General features: G+C 42.9%; 1 protein-coding gene and 1 pseudogene across 19 annotated transcripts in view; both read left to right on the forward strand.

Moving 5' to 3' along the window:
* Positions 1-17239, forward strand: part of ANKRD12 (ankyrin repeat domain 12) — a 144765-nt gene extending 127526 nt beyond the window's left edge. For 17 of the 19 annotated variants that reach the window (XM_051852132.2, XM_051852131.2, XM_070050471.1 and 14 more), the window contains 3 exons: positions 9146-9289; positions 13772-13867; positions 14370-17239. In XM_051852132.2, the coding sequence (XP_051708092.2) occupies positions 9146-9289; positions 13772-13867; positions 14370-14555 (426 nt within the window). In that variant the 3' untranslated portion in view covers positions 14556-17239. The remainder of the gene's footprint in view (positions 1-9145; positions 9290-13771; positions 13868-14369) is intronic. The other 2 variants (XR_011379433.1, XM_070050478.1) reach the window with 2 other exon arrangements.
* Positions 31-1970, forward strand: LOC108177125 (putative monooxygenase p33MONOX; annotated as a pseudogene).
* Positions 17240-19811: the final 2572 nt, after the last annotated feature.

Consider the following 19811-nt stretch of genomic DNA (forward strand, 5'->3'; position numbering starts at 1 on the left):
GCTGGTGGCTTTTTGTCAGTGGGAGAACAGAACCTCTGGATGGATTCCTGGAAAGCCTCACTAGCTGGCAGCAGCTGGAAAAAGTTCCTCATTAGCATCTGTTAGCATGGTTGTCATATCATTTCACTGTGGTGGCAGGGACTTGGAATTCTATGGAGAAAGCGCATGCATCCCAGTCTTTCAGTGGCTACAAGACACGCAGAGATGCCTGCTCTTGATCTCAGTGGGCCTCAAGGCAAGATGTCCCTGCCCACTAGGATGTGCCTCCAAGCATTTAGCTGTGAGAATGCCCTTGAAGATCCTGCGCTCATGACTCCTCCTCCATCAGACATGGACAGCATCCCCTAGAAGCCAGTGATTCCAGAGCACAGTATCAGCACCTCGTCAAGGTGGAGGAAGGAGAGGCCAGTGCGTCTGCCCCTGCCGTGACTCTGTCAGCATCCACTGAGAGTATAGACAAGGTGCCAGTGGTGAAAGCTAAAGCTGCCTATGTCATCATGAATTTGCTGATCACAAAACAGACCTAGGAAAGCATTCAGCATTTTGAGCAGTGGGCAAGAATGAGAGATACTGGTTACACACTCAACAAAGGCCTTATCACCAAGGAGAACGAGTAACTGTGACTGGCAGAAGCACTCCCCAAAGTAAAGCTGCAGAGTTCAGAAATCACAGAAGAAGGGCCAGGGGTGTGGCATAGAGGGTAAGGCCGACCCTGTGGTATAGCAGGTAAAGTGGCTACCTGTGTTGCCGGAATCCCATAAGAGTGCTGGTTTGAGTCTTGGCTGCTTCCACTTCCATTCCAGCTCCTTGCTAATGTGCCTGGGAAAGCAGCAGGAGATGGCCTGAGTGCTTGGGCCCCTGCACCCTTGTGGGAAACCTGGAAGAAGCTCCTGGCTCCTGGTTTTGGCCTGGCCCAGCCCCGGCCTGGCCATTGCAGCCGTTTGGGGAGTGAACCAGCAGATGGAAGATATCTCCCTCCCTGCCTTTCTCCCTCTCTGTCCCTTCCTCCCATTTTCTCTCTCCCTCCCTCCCCCCCCCCCACTCTGCCTTTCAAATAAATAAAATAAATATTTAAAAAAGAAAAAGAGGGGCCAGTGCCATGGCTCACTTGGTTAATCCTCCACCTGTGGCACAGGCATCCCGTATGGGCACCGGGTTCTAGTCCTGGTTGCCCCTCTTCCAATCCAGCCCTCTGCTGTGACCCGGGAGAGCAGTGGGGGATGGCCCAAGTGCTTGGGCCCCTGCACCCACATGGGAGACCAGGAAGAAGCACCTGGCTCCTGGCTTCGGATCAACGCAGTGCCAGCCGTAGCAGCCATTTGGAGAGTGAACTAACGGAAGGAAGACCTTTCTTTCTGTCTCTGTCCCTCTCTCTTTCATTGTCTATAACTCTATCTGTCAAATAAAAAAAAAAAAAAAAAAAAAACTAAAAAAGAAAGAGAGAAATAGCCCATGTCACCCCATCCACCAAACAGCAGCAGTCACTCTTCCCCTAAGTAGGGGCCCAGAGACAGGTTCTCTTCTGGCTCCTCCACAGCCCAAATCTTAGCACCATGGGTTCTAAAAATGAGAATAAGGACAAAAACTCAACAGAGAAAAGGAAGCCTGTTTGGACCAAGGCCCCTCTGAAAGTCTGATTCTGAAGGTTTATTCCACCTAGGCCTACGGAGGAACCCAGAAGCCCTTGCCAATGGAACTGATACGTGCTCGGGCCACCCAAATGGCTGAAGACCCAGCAACTTTCAGGTTGCCCAAGATAGACATCCCAGTGATAGAGGAGAAGAAAACACTGCAGCGGACCCATCACTTCAAACCCTATGACTTGAATTTGTTTATACCCACTGGCTTCTAGAGCCTTCTAGAGACCCTGGATAGAGGGCCTCTTATGCCCTACTCCCCTTTACCTCAGCTCTGACATAGGAAAGACTTTTTTTTTTTTAAGGGATTTATTTTTTTATGTGAAAGGCAGAAATAGATCTTCTATCCACTGGTTTACTCCCCAAATGGTTGCAACAACCAGGGCTGGGCCAACCCAAAGCCAGGAGCCAGCAGCTTCTTCCAGGTCTCTCGCATATGTGGTGACAGGGGCCCAAGGACTTGGGCCATCTTTTGCAACTTTCCCAGGCACATTAGCAGGGAGCTGGTTCTGAAATAGAGCAGCCAGGACTCGAACCGGCACCCATGTGGGATGCCGGCACTGCAGGTGGCAGCTTGACCTATGCCACAGTGCCGGCCCTATGGAAAGGCATATTTTTAAAAACTCCTAGGGGCCGGTGCTATGGCATAGTAGGTGTAGCATCCCATATAGGTGCCAGTTCAAGTCCTGGCTGCTCCACTTCCCATTCATCTCCCTTCTGGTGGCCTGTGAAGACAGTGGAGGATGGCCCAAATACTTGGGTCCCTGCACCTATATGGGAGACCTAGAAGAAGCTCCTGGTTCCTAGCTTCTGATTGGTCCAGCTCTGCCATTGCGGCCATTTGGAGTGTGAACCAGTGGATGGAAGACCTCTCTCTGTGTCTCTTCCTCTCTGTTTGTAACTCTGCCTCTCAAATAGATTTTAAAAAAAACTTTTTAAAAATAAACAAATAATAAAAACCCCCTAAAGTTGAGGATAGGGTAGGAGAGACATAATTGGTTTTGGGGAAGCATTAGTGCAAAGCCTGTTCTTGCCATGTGGAAGAGACTATTTTGTACTGCTTTATGAAGACTCTCTCTTTGATAAACAGGAGGTCTCATTACCTGTTTTTGTACCATTTATCCTAGACAAGAATTTAGTTGTCGCTTACTAGATAGTGTTTGTGCTATTCCAGATCTTAGGTTCTGGGTTCTTTGACCACTGTCAACATGAGCCTTCACAAATGATGACAAATCAGTGTTCACTGACGAGTTAGACAACTTGGTCCTCTTGACTGCTGGTGCTGTGCTCCAGCCTGGCCAGTGAGGGGACCTCTGAAATGTTTGAGAGCTAGGTAGAGTGAAAAACCAGTCTTGGCAGAGATCTCTCTTTGTGAGGCTTTTGAAATTGGGGTCTCTTGCCTTCTGGGCAAGTTGCTGGGTCCCTTTACCCTACAGCCTGTTTTTCAGTTGGAGGCAGGCACACTTCTTTTATACATAGCAAACACTAGTCCTGTAAATCTTTTCTTGCACTGTAAAGTGAGATTAACTGTAATTCGATTGAAAGCTAAGGGAAAAAATTCAGTCTACTGATTTGGTACAGAGAGATGGATGTTAAGCTTTAATCAAGATGATGAGTAGTTAGGTGATCATCTTGTAGTTCATGTAAAACTAGTGTTGCCTTATTTTGATTTCCTTATTCTGATCAGGGCCTGAAATTTTTGAGTGTAGGTTGGGGGGGGGGGGGGTCGGTATTGAAGAATTCAAATTTTTTCTATTTTTTTTTTGTTTTTTTAAGACTCATTTATTTATTTGAAAGTCAGAATTCGAGAGAGATCTTTCATCTTCTGGCTTACTCCCCAGATGGCTGCAACAGCCAGGGCTGGGCCAGGCTGAAAACCCAGGATCTAGGAGCTTCATCTGGGTCTCTCACGTGTATGGCAAGGCCCAGACACCTGGGCCATTTTCTGCTGCTTTCCCACACCATTTGCAGGGAGCTGGGTCGGAAATGGTGTAGCCTGGACTCAAACCAGCACCCACATAGGATGCCGGCACAGCAAATGATGGCTATGCCACAGTGCCAGCCCCCAAATTTTTTCTATACAGAAGCATTTTTCACCAACATGAGCTTCATACTTTGATGGAACACATACCTTACTGAGGAAAGGAAATAGAGAAGCTGCCTTTTAACTTCTCATGGTGTAAGTTCAGTCTTTGTGTTGAATGCTGTCTCAGATACCTTTTGTTTTCTTCTTTTGGGTAAGTACCATGTTTACATAAGGAGCTGACCTCCCCCATGGAGAGGTCCTGGGGTCTAAAATCACCAAGGCAATCAATTTGTTTATGTCTTCTGATAAGATCTCTTCTTTTGACAACTTCCTTAGTACTGTCTCAAAAAAAAAAAAAAAAAGACAGGGAAAAAGCCTTTCTAGTTATTTATAGAAATTAAAATAATTCCACTCTGATTTATAAAATTAACACCGTTGTGATATCTTTGGGGAGAGTCAGGGATCTCTGAAATGTAATGTAAGCTATGATCCTTCCTTATATGCACATACGCACATCCTCATATGCAAACAAAATCTTGTATATAATTTGGTTCATAAATGATTGACTCATGAAAGCAGAAGTTCTTCATCTTTTTTGTACAGTTGAACCCTGTAACAATTAGGGAAATTTGGAACCTCTTTCTCAAATCATGTTTTTGAATAAAGTAAACTTCATAAAATTTTAAGAAGAAACAACAGATACAAACAAGCACTGATACAGAACTTAGAACACTATTATTATTGACCCATCATCAATAAACAGTTTGTTAGCATAAGAAGTCAGGTCCGTGTTACACAGAAGTTTAACAAATAACAAAATGACAGAAGAACCACAGTCCTGTGTATTATAGTAGCAGATCTAATATGAATGCAGTAGTCCCCTCACCCACTTATTCATTGGGGATGTATTCCAAGACCCCCATGGATACCTGGAAGTACAGGTAGTAGCAACATTATATATATATGGTGTATACTTACACATACATACCTATGATGAAGTTTAATTTATAAAATAGATGTAATAAGAGATTGACCACAATAGTAATAAAATAGAGCAATTTTAATAATACCTGTAACATTCTCTGCATCCCTACTTTTGAGCTTTGGGGGTCATATAAAGTTTACTTGAATACAAGTACTGTGATGCTAAAGTCCATCTGGTAATTTGTTCAAATGACTAATGGGTAGGTAATATATACAACATGGATATGCTGGACAGAGGAATGATTGACACCCAGGCAGGACAGAGTATGATAACTCAAGATCTCCTCACAGTTCTCAGAATGACATTTAGTTTAAAACTTTTCAGTTAATAATTGAAGCCACAGAAAGCAAAGCCATGGATAAGGGGGAACTACAATAACTGCTGGAAATTTGAAGAAGAAATTAGTATAAATTTTTGAGGGAATATCTAATAATTAAAATGTAAATTGAAAGTATTTGTGATTTCTGTGGATAATGAAGCACAAATATTTCTGCTTTGTAGTTTGTGGACTGCATTTATAATTGAAAGAAATGCTATTGGGAGTTTACTGAAAATAAAATATTTCCCAGTTGAAGTTCACAGACTTGACAAAGAGATCTGCCATCTACTGGTTCAATCCCCAAATGGTCACACAGTCAGGGATGGACCAGGCTGAATCCAGGAGAAAAAAAGGAGGCAATGTCCAGCTTTTTTTTTTCTTAAATAGCAATGAAGTTTTTGGATACCTATTTCAAAATAACTTGTACTTAATAAATCATAAATGTTAGACTTACCTCTTTTGAGTACCATTTGTCACATAAGAATTAAGTTAATTAGTATCATGTTTCCATATCTTTTCACTAATTTGATTTAGCTGGATATAATGTGGCATGCATTCTCCAACGTGAGAAGACAAATTCTTGTCAGTCAGGGAAAGACTGTGGATCTTGATGGAGGGGAGAAGATAAGACCCAGCCTTTTTATTCTCCTTGTCCAGTCTCCCAGAGGCCAATAAAATGAAGCCAATAAAATGAAACCTAATGTCCTATTACTGGGAACTTACTGGCATCACTGCCTCTTTGCTGGACATTCTACCCGGCAACAGTTCGCAGGTTATCCCCAAATGGGGCTAAGAGTATATGGTTACCTCTGGATGGCACAAGTCTAGCCAGGATCAACATGAGTTGGGTTTGTTTTGTTTTGTTTTTGACAGGCAGAGTGGACAGTGAGAGAAAGGTCTTCCTTTTGCCGTTGGTTCACCCTCCAATGGCTGCTGCGGCCAGCGCGCTGCAGCCGGCGCACCGCGCTGATCCGATGGCAGGAGCCAGGTGCCAAGCACTTGGGCCATCCTCCACTGCACTCCCTGGCCACAGCAGAGAGCTGGCCTAGAAGAGGGGCAACCAGGACAGAATCCAGCACCCTGACCGAGACTAGAACCTGGTGTGCCGGCGCCACAAGGTGGGGGATTAGCCTATTGAGCCACGGCGCCGGCCGGCCATGAGTTGGGTTCTACAACTGGACCCTAAGAATTCAGTCTGCTAAATGCAGAAAATCTTAGATCATTTCATTAAGCTTATGATGGGTGATTCCGCATATTATATAATTGGAAGGTGCTGTGATTGACAGAGGTTTATAAGGAGTTGGCATCAGCATTCGATACATTTATTTATATGAAAATATTCATTATAAAAGAGAAATTTGCCATAAGCAAAAAGCATGAAATTATGCTTCCAAACAAAAATTTGAATATGAATTTTCATAGCTGCATTTTTTCTCCTCAAGGAATCATTTGCTATCAATTCTTTTTTTTAATTTAAAGAATCCAACTTCATACATTTAACATATGCAGATTTGAGAACATGATGATTCTTCCCCCCCACCTCCCTCCCATCCAGAGTCCCTGCTCTCTTCCTCCTCCCTCTTCCTTTCTTATTCTTATTTTTTACAGGGATCAATTTTCAGTTAATTTTTATAAGATTAACTGTACTCTGAGTTCACTGATTAGTATGAAGGAAAAAAGAAGAACAAAAACATTGTTCCCTGACAGTCAAGGCAAGGGCTGTTCAAGCCATCCCATCTCAAAGTGTCAGTTTTGCTCCTGTAGATTACATTTTAAGTACTCTATTAGTTACCACAGAACAGAGATACCATATGGTATTTGTCTTTTTGTGACTGGCTTATTTCACTAAGTATAATGATTTCCAGTTGCATCCATTTTGTTGCAAGTGATAGGATTTCAATAATTTTGTACCCTGTGTAGTATTCTATAGTGTACATAGCAGCATTTTTAAATAATAGACTCAAAGCAAAAAATCTATAGGGGAAGTAAAACATTACCTCTGCTCTGTGAGGACTTGCCTCAGCATGAGAATTAAATTTACATAAGACAGATTATCAGGGGAAAAGCATACATATTTATTTCATGTAAGTTTTAAGTGATATAACGTGTAAAACTTACTGCTTTTATGCTAGGTTGAACAAATAAAGGAAAAGTAACACAAAAGGAAAGTATAGTTAATTTAATAAGGTCTTTTTGTATGTACTTTTCTTTGCCTTGACTTTGCATCTCTGGTAATAAGAATGTTTCTTTGGGGGCCAGTGTTGTGATAAAGCAGGTAAAGCCAACACCTGTGACTGCAGCACCCCATATAGGAGCCACTGTGAGTCCAGCTGTTCCACTTCCAGTCTAGCCTCCCTGTTAGCACACCTGGCAACACAGCAGAAGATGGCCCAAGTTCTTGGGCCCCTGCCATCCACATGGGAGACGAGATGAAGCTCCTGGTTCCTGGCTTCAGCCTGGTCCAGCCTTGGCCGTTGTGGCCATTTGGGGAGTAAACCATTGGGTGGAAGATCTCTTTTTTTTTTTTTTTTTTTTTTTTTTTTGATAGGCAGAGTGGACAGTGAGAGAGACAGACAGAGAGAGAAAGGTCTTCCCTTGCCGTTGGTTCACCCTCCAATGGCTGCCGCTGCAGCCGGCGCACCGCGCTGATCCGATGGCAGGAGCCAGGATCCAGGTGCTTTTTCCTGGTCTCCCATGGGGTGCAGGGCCCAAGCACCTGGGCCATCCTCCACTGCACTCCCTGGCCATAGCAGAGAGCTGGCCTGGAAGAGGGGCAACCGGGACAGAATCTGGCGCCCCAACCGGGACTAGAACCCTGTGTGCCGGCGCCGCAAGGTGGAGGATTAGCCTATTGAGCCACGCGCCGGCTCAGGGTGGAAGATCTCTTATCTCTTGCTCGCTCGCTCTCTCCCTCTCCCCGTCTCCTCCTCTTTCTCTTCCTCTCTCCCCTCTCTGTAACTCTGCCTTTCAAATAAACAAATCTGAAAAAAAAAAAAAATGAATGTCTTTCCTCCAGTGTAGAGAGGGTATCTTTCCATTGGAAATTTTATCTCCTGCTTTTGGGAAGAAAAGGGGACAGAATGTTCTTAATCTGTTTTTAGGTGACTACCTCAAACCAATCCTTACGTCAAAGGGGCATATTTTGGGGTGGCATATTCTGACACCCTTCAAACCCACATGTCTTTCAACTGATGAATGGTTAAACAAAATGTATATCCATTAGGTGGGGTATTATTTGGCCATAAAAAGAGATGAAGTACATTTAATTCATGCTACATTGCGGATGAACCTTCAAAATATTGTGCTAAGTAGAAAAAGCCAAACACAAAAGCCTGTATGTTGTTTGACTCCACTTGTGTTAGATGTTCCGAATAGGTAAATCCATAGAGACAAAGGGTAGATTCATGAATGCCAGGAGAGAGGGAGGAGGGGTTGTGGAGGGTGACTGCTAATGAATGTGGAGTCCTTTATAGTGTGATGAAGATGTTCTGGAATTAGGTAGTGATGGTTGAACATCTTGGTGAATATATTGAGGCAGAGGGGAAGGACAGCAAGTATGGTTATCTTCTTAGAATCTGTTATCTTGCCGGCGCCGCGGCTCACTAGGCTAATCCTCCGCCTTGCGGCACCGGCACACCAGGTTCTAGTCCCGGTCGGGGCCCCAGATTCTGTCCTGGTTGCCCCTCTTCCAGGCCAGCTCTCTGCTGTGGCCAGGGCGTGCAGTGGAGGATGGCCCAAGTGCTTGGGCCCTGCACCCCATGGGAGACCAGGATAAGTACCTGGCTCCTGGCTTCGGATCAGCGCGGTGCGCCGGCTGCAGCACGCCGTCCGCGGCGGCCATTGGAGGGTGAACCAACGGCAAAAGGAAGACCTTTCTCTCTGTCTCTCTCACTGTCCACTCTGCCTGTCAAAAAAAAAAAAAAAATCTGTTATCTTAATAAAAATTTTAAAAGCCACCATTAAACATTTAATAAATAATTTTTAAAATGCCAATTTGAAGAGAGAAAATTTATTTACACTTTTAGAACACTAGGAACTCTCAAAGATTCTTAAGCCATACTGTGAAGAAAAATCTATTCTGAGACTCAGGTCTTTAGCATGTTTTAAGTTCTTTAGTGTGTTATATTTCATAAACAGGTTGTTGAAGAATTTGGGGCTTTTTTTATTTGTTCAACTAGGAAAAACTCATTGTGTCCAATGAACAGGAAGTTCTACGGGTTCATTACAGAGCTGCAAGAACACTGGCAAATCAAACACTGCCCTTTAGTGCTTGTACTGTCTTACTGGATGCGGAAGTGTACAATGTACCATTGGATTCTCAGGTAAGATGCTCATTGATAATTTGCTCTCAAAAATGCACTTCAGCTGTGTTTAGAATATATTTCCATGGAAGAAAGTGAAATTCAGCAGCCATTAAAGCTCAGAGGGGAAAAAAAAATTCCAAACCAAAAATCTTTTCAGATCAGCTAAAGTGCTCTAAACATTAGAAGTTTATATTACAAAAACAGATAATCACAAAACACTTAGGTATTTAGAATCATGCTCTTAAAGGTAACTTGTAATTTGTTTCTGAAGTAGATATTAGACATTAGTTCTGACCTTTTACCAGCTGGAAAAATGTTGTATGTGAAAAACAACACATGACGGTGGAACACTAGGTTGCAACACAGCCAAGTAGGACCAGGCTTCTGGTGTTATCTTGTTTGTGGGTAGAATAAATGAATTCTGAAAAACCAGAGCTATATTTTTAATCGAGTTTACTGCCCACATGTAAATTCTGTGACTTCAGAACCAGCCCACTTAGTTATCAGAATTTTTTGTGTCTTAACATACAAGAAATTCACTCATTAGAAGAGAAAACAATGACTAAACTATAAACACATATAAAAAATGTGAGTGAAGAAATGCTGTTTAAAGCAAGGAAACCTAATAATCTTCATACAAAAGATATAGGGTGTTTGATATAGTTGTGAAGGACCCCACTTGGAATGTCTGCATTCCATATCTGAGTATCTGGGTTTGAGTCCCAGCTCTGCTCCCAGTTTTAGTTTCTGGCTAATGCATACCCCAGGAGATAACAGGTGATGGCTCAGGTATGTGGTTCTCTGCCTGCCACATGAAAGACAGGGATTGAATTCTGGACTCCCAGCTATAGCCTGGCCTGCCCATCTCTGGCCATTACAGGCATTTAGGGAGTGAACCCACAGGTGGGAGAGCTCTCTGTATGTATGTCTGTCTCCCTCTGCCTTTCAGTAAATAAATTAAGATTGAACTAGATGAGAAGATGTCAAACTTTAGGCCACCAACTGCTTTATTTCAAAAGGAAGTGTTTAGAGATATCTGAAGAGGCTGTTAAGATGAATAATTGGATCTTAAGAACTGTTTGACTCTAAGGAAATAGATATCAGAGAGGCCATTTAAGGACTTTGTAGAATTTCTAAATTTAAAGATTTCAATTTGAGACCCATGCTCCGCTTCTGGTCCAGCCCTCTGCTATGGCCTGGGAAAGCAGTAGAAGATGGCCCAAGTGCTTGGGCCCCTGCACCCACGTGAGAGACCAAGAAGAAGCTCCTGGCTTCGCATCAGCACAGCTCCGGCCATTGGGGCCAATTGGGGAGTGAACCAGCGGATGGAAGACCTCTCTCTCTGCCTCTACTCTCTCTGTGTGACGCTGATTTTCAAATAAATAAATAAATCTTTAAAAAATATTTATTTATTTATTTGAAGAGCAGAGTCACAGAGAAGCAGAGGCAGAGAGGTCTTGCCTCCACTGGTTCACTCCGTAGTTGGTTACAGCAGCCAGAGCTGCACCAGTCCTAAGCCAGGAGCTTCCTCCGGGTCTCCCACATGGGTACAGGGACCCAAGAATTTGGGCCATCTACTGCTTTCCCAGGCCATAGCAGAGGGCTGGATTGGAAGTGGAGCAGCCAGGTCTCAAACCAGCACCCATATGGGATGCCAGTACTGCAGGTGGTGGTCCCACTGGCCACACCACAGCACCAACCCCCAACAATTCATCTTAACAGCCTCTTCAGACATCTCTAAATATTTCCATTTGAAATAAAACAGTTGATGGCCTAAAGTTTGACATCTGCCCATCTAGTTCAAGATTAACTCATTTATTGAGAGACATACAGAGAGATCTCCCATCTGTTGGTTCACTCCCTAAAGGCCCTTAAAAGCCAGGAATGGGTGATCCAGGCCAAAGCTACAAATCTAGAATTCTGATCATGTTTCTACCTTTTTACAAATAAACTTTTAGTATTAAAAGAGATTCGATGATAAAAATCCTAAATAGTCAAATCATCTTACTTTAGGACCATGAAGGAAGTTATAGCTGCTAAAAATGTGAGTAGTTTGGGCTGGCGTTGTGGCATAGCAAATTTAAGCCACTACCTGCAACGCCAGCATCCTATATGGGCACCTGTTCAAATCCTGGCTGCTGCACTTCCAATCCAGCTCCCTGCTAATGCACCTTGGAAAGCAGCAGAGGATAGCCCAAATACTTGGGCCCCTGCACCCATATGGGAGACCTGGAAAAAGCTCTGGGCTCCTGGCTTCAGCCTGGCACAGCTATGGCCATTTGTGGAGTGAACCAGTGGATGGAAGGTCAATTTCTCTCTCCCCCTCCCTCCCTAACTTTGCCTTTCAAATAAATAAAAATAAATGATCTTTAAAAGGAAAATGTGAGTAGTGTGAATGGGGATTTGGAACAGCAGCTAAGACATCACTTAGGATGCCCACATCTGTTATGGGAGTATTTGGATTCAAGTCCCAGTCCCAGAACTCCTTCTGGGTCCACCTTATTGCTGATGGGCACCCTGGAAGGCAGCAGGTGATGGCACAAGTATTTTAGTCCCTGCCCCCCCACATGGGAACTTGGATTGTGTTTCCGGGCCCTGGTTGTTTTGGACATTTGGAGAGTAAATCAGCAGATGGAAGATCTGTCTGTCTGTCTGTCTCTCTCTCTGCCTGAGTAGTGGGATTGTGGGTCTACCTTAGGCTGTGTGTCACTGTGACAGCACCGGTAGTAATCACCATGGCAGTAGTGAGAGTGAGTATTGGAGTGAATCCTGCCAGTGTGCCCAAGCGTTGCGATGAGGGCTTTAGAAGCACTCTAGGCCGGCGCTGCGGCTCACAAGGCTAATCCTCCACCTGTGGCGCCACCACACCGGATGCTAGTCCCAGTCAGGACGCCAGATTCTGTCCCGGTTGCCCCTCTTCCAGGCCAGCTCTCTGCTATGGCCTGGGAGTGCAGTGGAGGATGGCCCAAGTGCTTGGGCCCTGCACCCCATGGGAGACCAGGAGAAGCACCTGCTTCCTGGCTTCGGATCAGCGAGATGCACTGGCCGCAGCGTGCGGGCCACAGCGGCCATTGGAGGGTGAACCAACGGCAAAGGAAGACCTTTCTCTCTGTCTGTCTCTCTCTCGTTCCACTCTGCCTGTCAAAAAAAAAAAAAAAAAAAAAGGCACTCTGAATTCTCAAAACAAGCTTAAGATAGATGTTCTTGGAGTTTTGACACAGCAGAGTAAGCCGCTGCTTATGATACCAGCATTCCATGTTGTAGTGCCAGATCTCCCTACTAATACTCCTGAGAAGGCAGTGGAAGACGGCCCAGATACTTGGGCCCTGCCACCTACGAGGGAGACCCAGATGGAGTTCCTGGTTCCTGGCATTCAGCTTTTCCAGCCCCAGCTATTGCAGCTGTTTGGAAAGGGAACCAGCAGATGAATGATATTCTCTCTCTCTCACTCTCTCACTCTCTCACTCTCTCACTCTCTCATTCTCATTCTCACCCTGGCACTGTGCCTTTCAAAAAAATAAATAAATCTTTAAAAAGATGCTTTGTACTTTTCAAATAAATAAGTAAATCTTTTTTAAAAAGGCACTCATATTACAGAAGAGAATATTAAAGAGTATATAGTTCAAGATTATACAGTAAGGTAGAGAGTTCAAATTTGAATATAACCTATCTTAATTCCAAAGTTAATTTTTTTTCTTAAAGATTTTATTTATTTGAGAGGTAGAGTTACAGACAGTAAGAGACAGAGAGAAAGGTCTTCCTTCTGTTGGTTCACTCCCCAGATGGCTGCAACGGCTCCTGGAGCTGTGCCTATCCAAAGCCAGGAGCCAGGTGCTTCCTCCCGGTCTCCCATGTGGGTGCAGGAGCCCAAGCGCTTGGGCCATCCTCCACCACTTTCCTCTTCCCGGTCTCCCACGTGGGTGCCAGGTCCCAAGCACTTGGGCCATCTTCTACTGCTTTCCCAGGCCATAGCAGAGAACTGGGTTGGAAGAGGGACAGCCAGGACTAGAACTGGTGCCCACATGGGATGCCAGCGCCGCAGGCAGAGGATTAACCATATGCACCAAGGTGCCGGCCCCCCAAAATTACTATTTTAAGAGTTACTATAAAGTTTCTTTGTGCACACACCAAAAGATTAGTCATGAAAAAATGTCCCCTGCATCTGATAAAACTTAACATTACAATTATTTTTTTCAACTTTTAAAAAATATAAATTTCCAAAGTACAACTTTTGGATTATAGCGGCTTTTCCCCCCATAACCTCCCTCCAATGCGCAAACATTAAAATTAAATCTGCAATCAGTTAATGCCTTAATAATAATGTCAAAAACAGAGTACTTCATGTTGTGTACCTTTTTGAAAAACATCTTTGACTTAGAGCAATAGGATTCATCATTACTAAAAAGAGCATATGCCATAAAAATGTTACAATTGCACGTACATTTTAAAGTGGCTTGTTGTGTTTTATGATATTCAACTACTTTTAATGTTCTCTTTCAGTCTGATGACAGTAAAACTTCTGTAAGGGATCGCTTTAATGCAAGACAGTTCATGTCTTGGTTACAAGATGTGGATGATAAATTTGACAAATTAAAGGTATGTATGTTTAGCAATCAGTTTAAATGAGTGGCTCCCCCTTCTTAACACAAACTGCATTCATTAGGAAGGAAACAGTGGCTAGTCCTGAAATCTCTACTGGCTACAGCTGGAAAGATAAAGGGAAGTAGAGACCCCAAGTCCATTTTAAGAACTAATACTATATAAAGGAGGGGCTACCAGTGTAGGTCTCTGTGTGCACTATCAAGTATACCTGTGCACCGTATTTTGCAAATCTGTAAGGAAAATTGAGATAGTGAGCTACTTCAAAAGCCATTTGTCTCTGGATTTTCTTGATTCCTTTGATAATTTGAAATCTTCTAAATTGAGGGAGTATTTTCTCAAAATTAAAGTCTAAAAGGAACATGAAGTTACAGACCCAAAAGTAGTTAGCATGTTGCTACGAACAGGGTAAAGCAGAAATGGACTTACAATTTGAAGTCAACTTTTCAGCAAAGCAAACTTATCAAACTAATCGATTAATTCTTCTCCTTTTAAATAGACCTGTCTTTTAATGAGGCAACAACACGAAGCTGCAGCTTTAAATGCTGTCCAGAGATTGGAATGGCAGCTCAAACTCCAGGAGCTTGATCCTGCCACCTATAAATCTATCAGCATCTACGAAATCCAGGAGTTCTATGTTCCCCTCGTTGATGTTAATGATGACTTTGAATTGACTCCAATATAGCGGTGGTTGTTTCCTGCTGGCGTTGTCCTGACCGGATGTGCTCCAAGTGCTACACTGTGGAATACTGCCTTTTGACGCAAATACTGATGTTACGCCTTTGAATTGGTTCAGTTGAAGTTGGTTGTGTAATCAACCCACTGTCACTTGATAAGAAATAAGGCTTATTTTGGATCTGAGGTCCAAACACAGTTTCTAGCGGGAAACTGTTCCTTATGTTGGTGAAAGGTAACAGTTGCATTAGAGCATGTTGGCAGACTGTGGCAGGCATTGAAAACGCGAAGAATCTGCTAACAGCGCTGGAAGTTGTTAGCTCTCTCATGTGATGAGATGACCACTGGTGTTCAGCTCTCTTTCAGGTCTTATTGAGAAGATATCCGTAAACTACAAGGCTTAATTTCTACCAAATAGTTTCTAATGTGGAAGAAAAACTTGGCACAAAATTTCTTGAGTTTAATACATCTGTAAATTAATTGTACATTTTCTTTTTGAAAGTTTTACTATTGTCTTCCTTTTTAATAACTTATTTTATACATATTGTGCAGATGTAAATCTTGTAATTAAAGGTCACAGTGTATCCAAAGGGATTGGTAGTGAGAGCGTGTACAGAGAAATAACTGTAAACTGTGTCGTCCTCTGTTTTATTGGACCAAAGTCGTGGTTTGTGTGGAGCGCAGTAGTAGTGTGTTCAGGTAGCAGAGCTTCAGAAAGCATGCATGTGTTTGAGTTAGCTTGTTTTCCTCACCATAGCTGTAAGAGTCGTGACTTGGTTGTACCGCATGCTTCGGTAATTTAACTCTCTCCATAACTGATGCCTGGAGCAGTGTAAGGCGTTTCATGCTCGTCTCCTGTGGTAGAGCTTGTGACTTACTGTGTTGGACCTATTATTTAGAATTAGACAGAGAAACTTAGCTCTTTTCTCATCTCACAGTAGAGCCTGTTTTCCCCCAGGGGAAAAAAAATGCCTTTGAATGAAAATTCTAAAATTGTAAATGTCTATTTTAATACTCAGCAATGAATGAATCTGTGAATATATGTAAATATGTTTAATAAATTTTATTGGTCATGTTATATCATTGTAAAACTTTTTTACATTGCTTAAATTTAAAGTTTTAAGCTTAATAACCTTTGCACTTTTAAAATAAAAACTGAGTACTAGGATCAAAAAAGATACTTGATGTCAAAATAAGTAAAAGAAATTAAGACTATTCCAACTGATCTCTGAAATGTTTATGGAAAATTAATTAACATGTATTTTTCCTTGTATCAAGATGCAAAGCATATAATTTGCAAAATTTTATACTTGCAATAAGACTTGGTATGCTATTTTATAATAAAATAATTAGCAATATACTTAGAAAAAGTCCGGTTTCTCCTGTAACATGATGTAGATGAAATATTCAGGACTATTTCAGATCTGGCACCTGCTGCAGGACTTGTTCAGCATCTTTGAACGGAAAATGAAGTTAATGTAAAATTCATCATAAGTATATGAGATAAAATTTAAGAAACTTTCCACAAACCTTTCTTGAATTCTGCTTTTATTCTGATAGAGAAAAGTGAAGAGAAGATATAAGGGGTGACGTGACTGAAATTCACTAGCAAATTGGCTGTCCCAGATCATGGGAGAGAATCTTGAAGTTTTTGAGTGCAAAGGTACATATTAAGCTTAGGGATATTGGAATTTTTACATTAATTTATATTTTAATTCTTTTTATTTTAATTCTTACTGTACTTGGCATGCGCAATAAAGCAGCACGTGTAAAAACTACACAGTGCAAGGACTTTATCATAAAGGTTGCTGTAGTTTCCTTTAGAGTTTAGGTGAGAGATTTTTTGGCCCTTTTTGTTGGGCCAGAAAGGCAGGGTAGATTTTGAAGCACTGGTTTTGTTGAAGTTGAGTTTTAATTAAAACTGGGAACATGAAAAGCTAATTTATAAAAGCAATACTTTTAATGCAAAAAAATGTAATGCAAACTTTGTTTCTACTTTTGCCTCAAAAGGAAATTTGATGGGATAGTGTGGCAAATCGTAAAAGTCAAAAACCAGATTATTGAGCCTTGAAGTTGTAGAAAATAAGAGGGGTAAGTTTCCCGAGCCTTCCTTCTGCTGGTCCACTCAGGAGAGGGGAGGGGCGGGGCGGGGCGGGGCTGTCACTGTCACTGTCACTGTTTGGCCAAACAAAACAGGCTCCCCCAGAGACAAGGAAGCAGGCGAGAATCTGGTGAGCTTTAGCCGTGCCAGCTTTGCCGTCTTACCCAGGTCTCGCTCTTGAGTGGTGCCTCAGAAAGCTGGAGCCTCCTGCCTGGGCCCACCCATCTCCTCGGTCAGGTAACTCGGAGCTAATGGGGACAGCTTCAAGTTACTGCCTTCTCACTGGACATGTCTAATCACCGAAGTTGCTGAGGGCTTCTGACATGGAAGATAATCTAAAACCCTGAAATGCTAGGGAAAACGTGGAATGGGCCGTATACCTAAAAAGGTTATAGGTTCTGAAAGAAAAACAAAAGTGGTTAGTTTAATCAGTGATTCTTTTTAAACTATTCAAATATCATGAACAAGATACTAAATTGTACCTAAGGATTTGTATTTCTTTAAATCTTGTTCTAAATCATATCTGTTTAATAAATGACTAGTTGATATTTGTGCATGTTATTTAATAAAGAGTTATATTTTTATAGAAAAAATAAGAGTGAAATGTGTGCTAAATTTTTTTTTACTTAATTTCTCACTCCCATATGACTAAGCCAAACACCAGTGTTTAGTTGGGCAGCTAGCAAAACTGCAGAAACATTCATCCTGAGAGAACGAACAGCCTTTCAAGTTCAAATCTTGATTAATGACGCCTCAGCTAAGATTTGAATCAAGTATTAGATATGCTGCAAACTTCATAATTGCAGAAATATCAGGCAAAGGCAACCTAATGGGACTTAGAATTGTAGTTATCTAGATACTAATTGCAGAGACAAATGTGTGATTTTCTTTCCCAAAAAGTTAGGAATATTTGTATATCCTATCTCTAATATGCTAACACATAAAGACTCAAGATTTTAAATAGAAGAAATTAACTCTAAAATACATGAGTCAGTCTTTATATTTAAAGAAGGGCATTTTCATCACTTTTTTAAAAGATCATTTTCAAACATTCAACATAAAAATATAATTAAAAGAAACATTAATATCTTGGGAAAGCTGAAGTTTAATGGTTAAAATATATGGTAACTCATCATTTTCTTAGTGGCTTCTTGGAGGACCTTTTTGTAACCTGAAAAGGAGTTTTTGTTTTGTTTTGGTTTTTGGTTTTTTTGTTTTGTTTTGTTTTTTGTTTTTTTTTTTTTTGGACAGGCGGAGTGGATAGTGAGAGAGAGAGAGAGAGAAAGGTCTTCCTTTGCTGTTGGTTCACCCTCCAGTGGCGGCCGTGGCCAGCACGCTGCGGCCGGCACACTGCGCTAATCCGAAGGCAGGAGCCAGGTGCTTCTCCTGGTCTCCCACGTGGGTGCAGAGCCCAAGCACTTGGGCCATCCTCCACTGCCTTCCCGGGCCACAGCAGAGAGCTGGCCTGGAAGACAGGCAACCGGGAAAGAATCCGGTGCCCCGACTGGGACTAGAACCCGGTGTGCCGGCGCTGCTAGGTGGAGGATTAGCCTAGTGAGCCACGGCGCCAGCAGGAGTTTTATTTAACAGTGAAAAGCACTCATAGAAGGACTGGCTGGACTTTTCCAGCAGTTAAATGCTATGCAACATATGCAGAGAGTACAGTTCTTCTACACGTGTGGCATCTCTGTTGCAGGAAATGGTCTATCACATTTTTTGCCTAAAGATAAGCCCAGTGTCTGCTCACATGGGGATTCCGTTTTTTAGTCGAATAGACTCCTTGAGCCAAAGAACTATGTGAGGCACACTTACTGAGTCCTGCATTTTTAAAAACGGTACCGCATCCAAACACCTGACTTGTCCTAGACAACCAGCTTTTAGGTAGCCGTGCTGTTAATATAGATATGAGAGATGCATATGTTTGCAAGTTAAGGAGCCCCACCTGTCCACCTAAGAACATTTCTCAGGCCCTGCCTCGATTTTTCTTAAGTGTTAACAGTTATGCAAATACAAATCCTCAGATGTCAACTGGGCCATTTGATAAATCCTGACAAATGTGAACACTCAGCGTGTCCCTCATCGAGTGCCAGGTTCTCTAAGAGATGTCCAAGGCCCCACAAAGTTCCCTCGTGCCCCTCTCCAGGTAACTCTGCCTGCCCAAGGCAGCGCTGCTGTTCCCGTCACTGCGAGTTGTGTGTACGCTTGTGCTTGGCTCCTTTCTCAGCATGAGGCCTTGAAATCCCCGCTGCACACATCACTGATGAGTCGTAAGTTATTGATGAACAGTGCATTGTACACATTGACCCTCTTTCTGGTAGTAGTTGGGCTGTTGACAATATGGGACTATTGTGAATAACCTATGACCATGCAGCCGTGTTTTGTGGATGTCATTTGTTGTCTCTTGGGTGCATTCTGTCAAGTACAATTACCAGGTCAGAGAGTGGGTGCATGGTTTGCTTTGTTGGAAACTAGCAAAGTGCTTGTGCCGCTCAGTTCCCCCACAGCCGAGGAGAGGCCCGTTTGCTCTGAATCCTCATGCGCAGGTGGTGCCATCATTCTTGGGTGTTCGCCATTCTAGCGACTGTTGTATCTGGCGGTTTCATTTTATACTTCCCTGCTGATGAGTGAGGGTCATTATATCTTTTCATATGGCTGTGGACTGTGCCTTCAGAATATTTTGCGCCTTTTTTGATTGGCTTGGCTCGTTTTCATTGACTGTAGGAATCATATACTGCATAGAAGTCCTGTGCCAGATACAGGCATCACGGTGTGTTCTCCCAGTGGGGCCTCCCTTCCATTATTCTTGGTGACCGCTTGCCTCACTTTCTGTAACACTTGAAGGCTGCCAGTAAACTTCCCCCTGTTTACTCAGTATCCTAATCTCTCCGCCCTTTGCTGAGAAAAGGTATTTTCCCCTTAGATTCCAAGCAGCCCTGAGGCCAGGGAGGTGAGCCTGCCTTGAAAGCCCCTAAGGTTGGTGATAAGTTTTAGAAACCTCTTCCAGAATTAACCCATTGTTGACATTCTCTCCACATCAACTAAGGGTGCACCTGCTCTTCTTGAGTTAGTTCCTGATACTGCTGTTGTTCGAGCAAGAAGGTCCAGTAGCACAGGTGGGCTTTGAGGAGTGGATGAGGGGGCTGAGCCATGTCCTGCGGGCACACT

The sequence above is a fragment of the Oryctolagus cuniculus genome, chromosome 10 (assembly GCF_964237555.1).
Source record: "Oryctolagus cuniculus chromosome 10, mOryCun1.1, whole genome shotgun sequence".
In the NCBI taxonomy this organism is placed as follows: Eukaryota; Metazoa; Chordata; class Mammalia; order Lagomorpha; family Leporidae; genus Oryctolagus; species Oryctolagus cuniculus.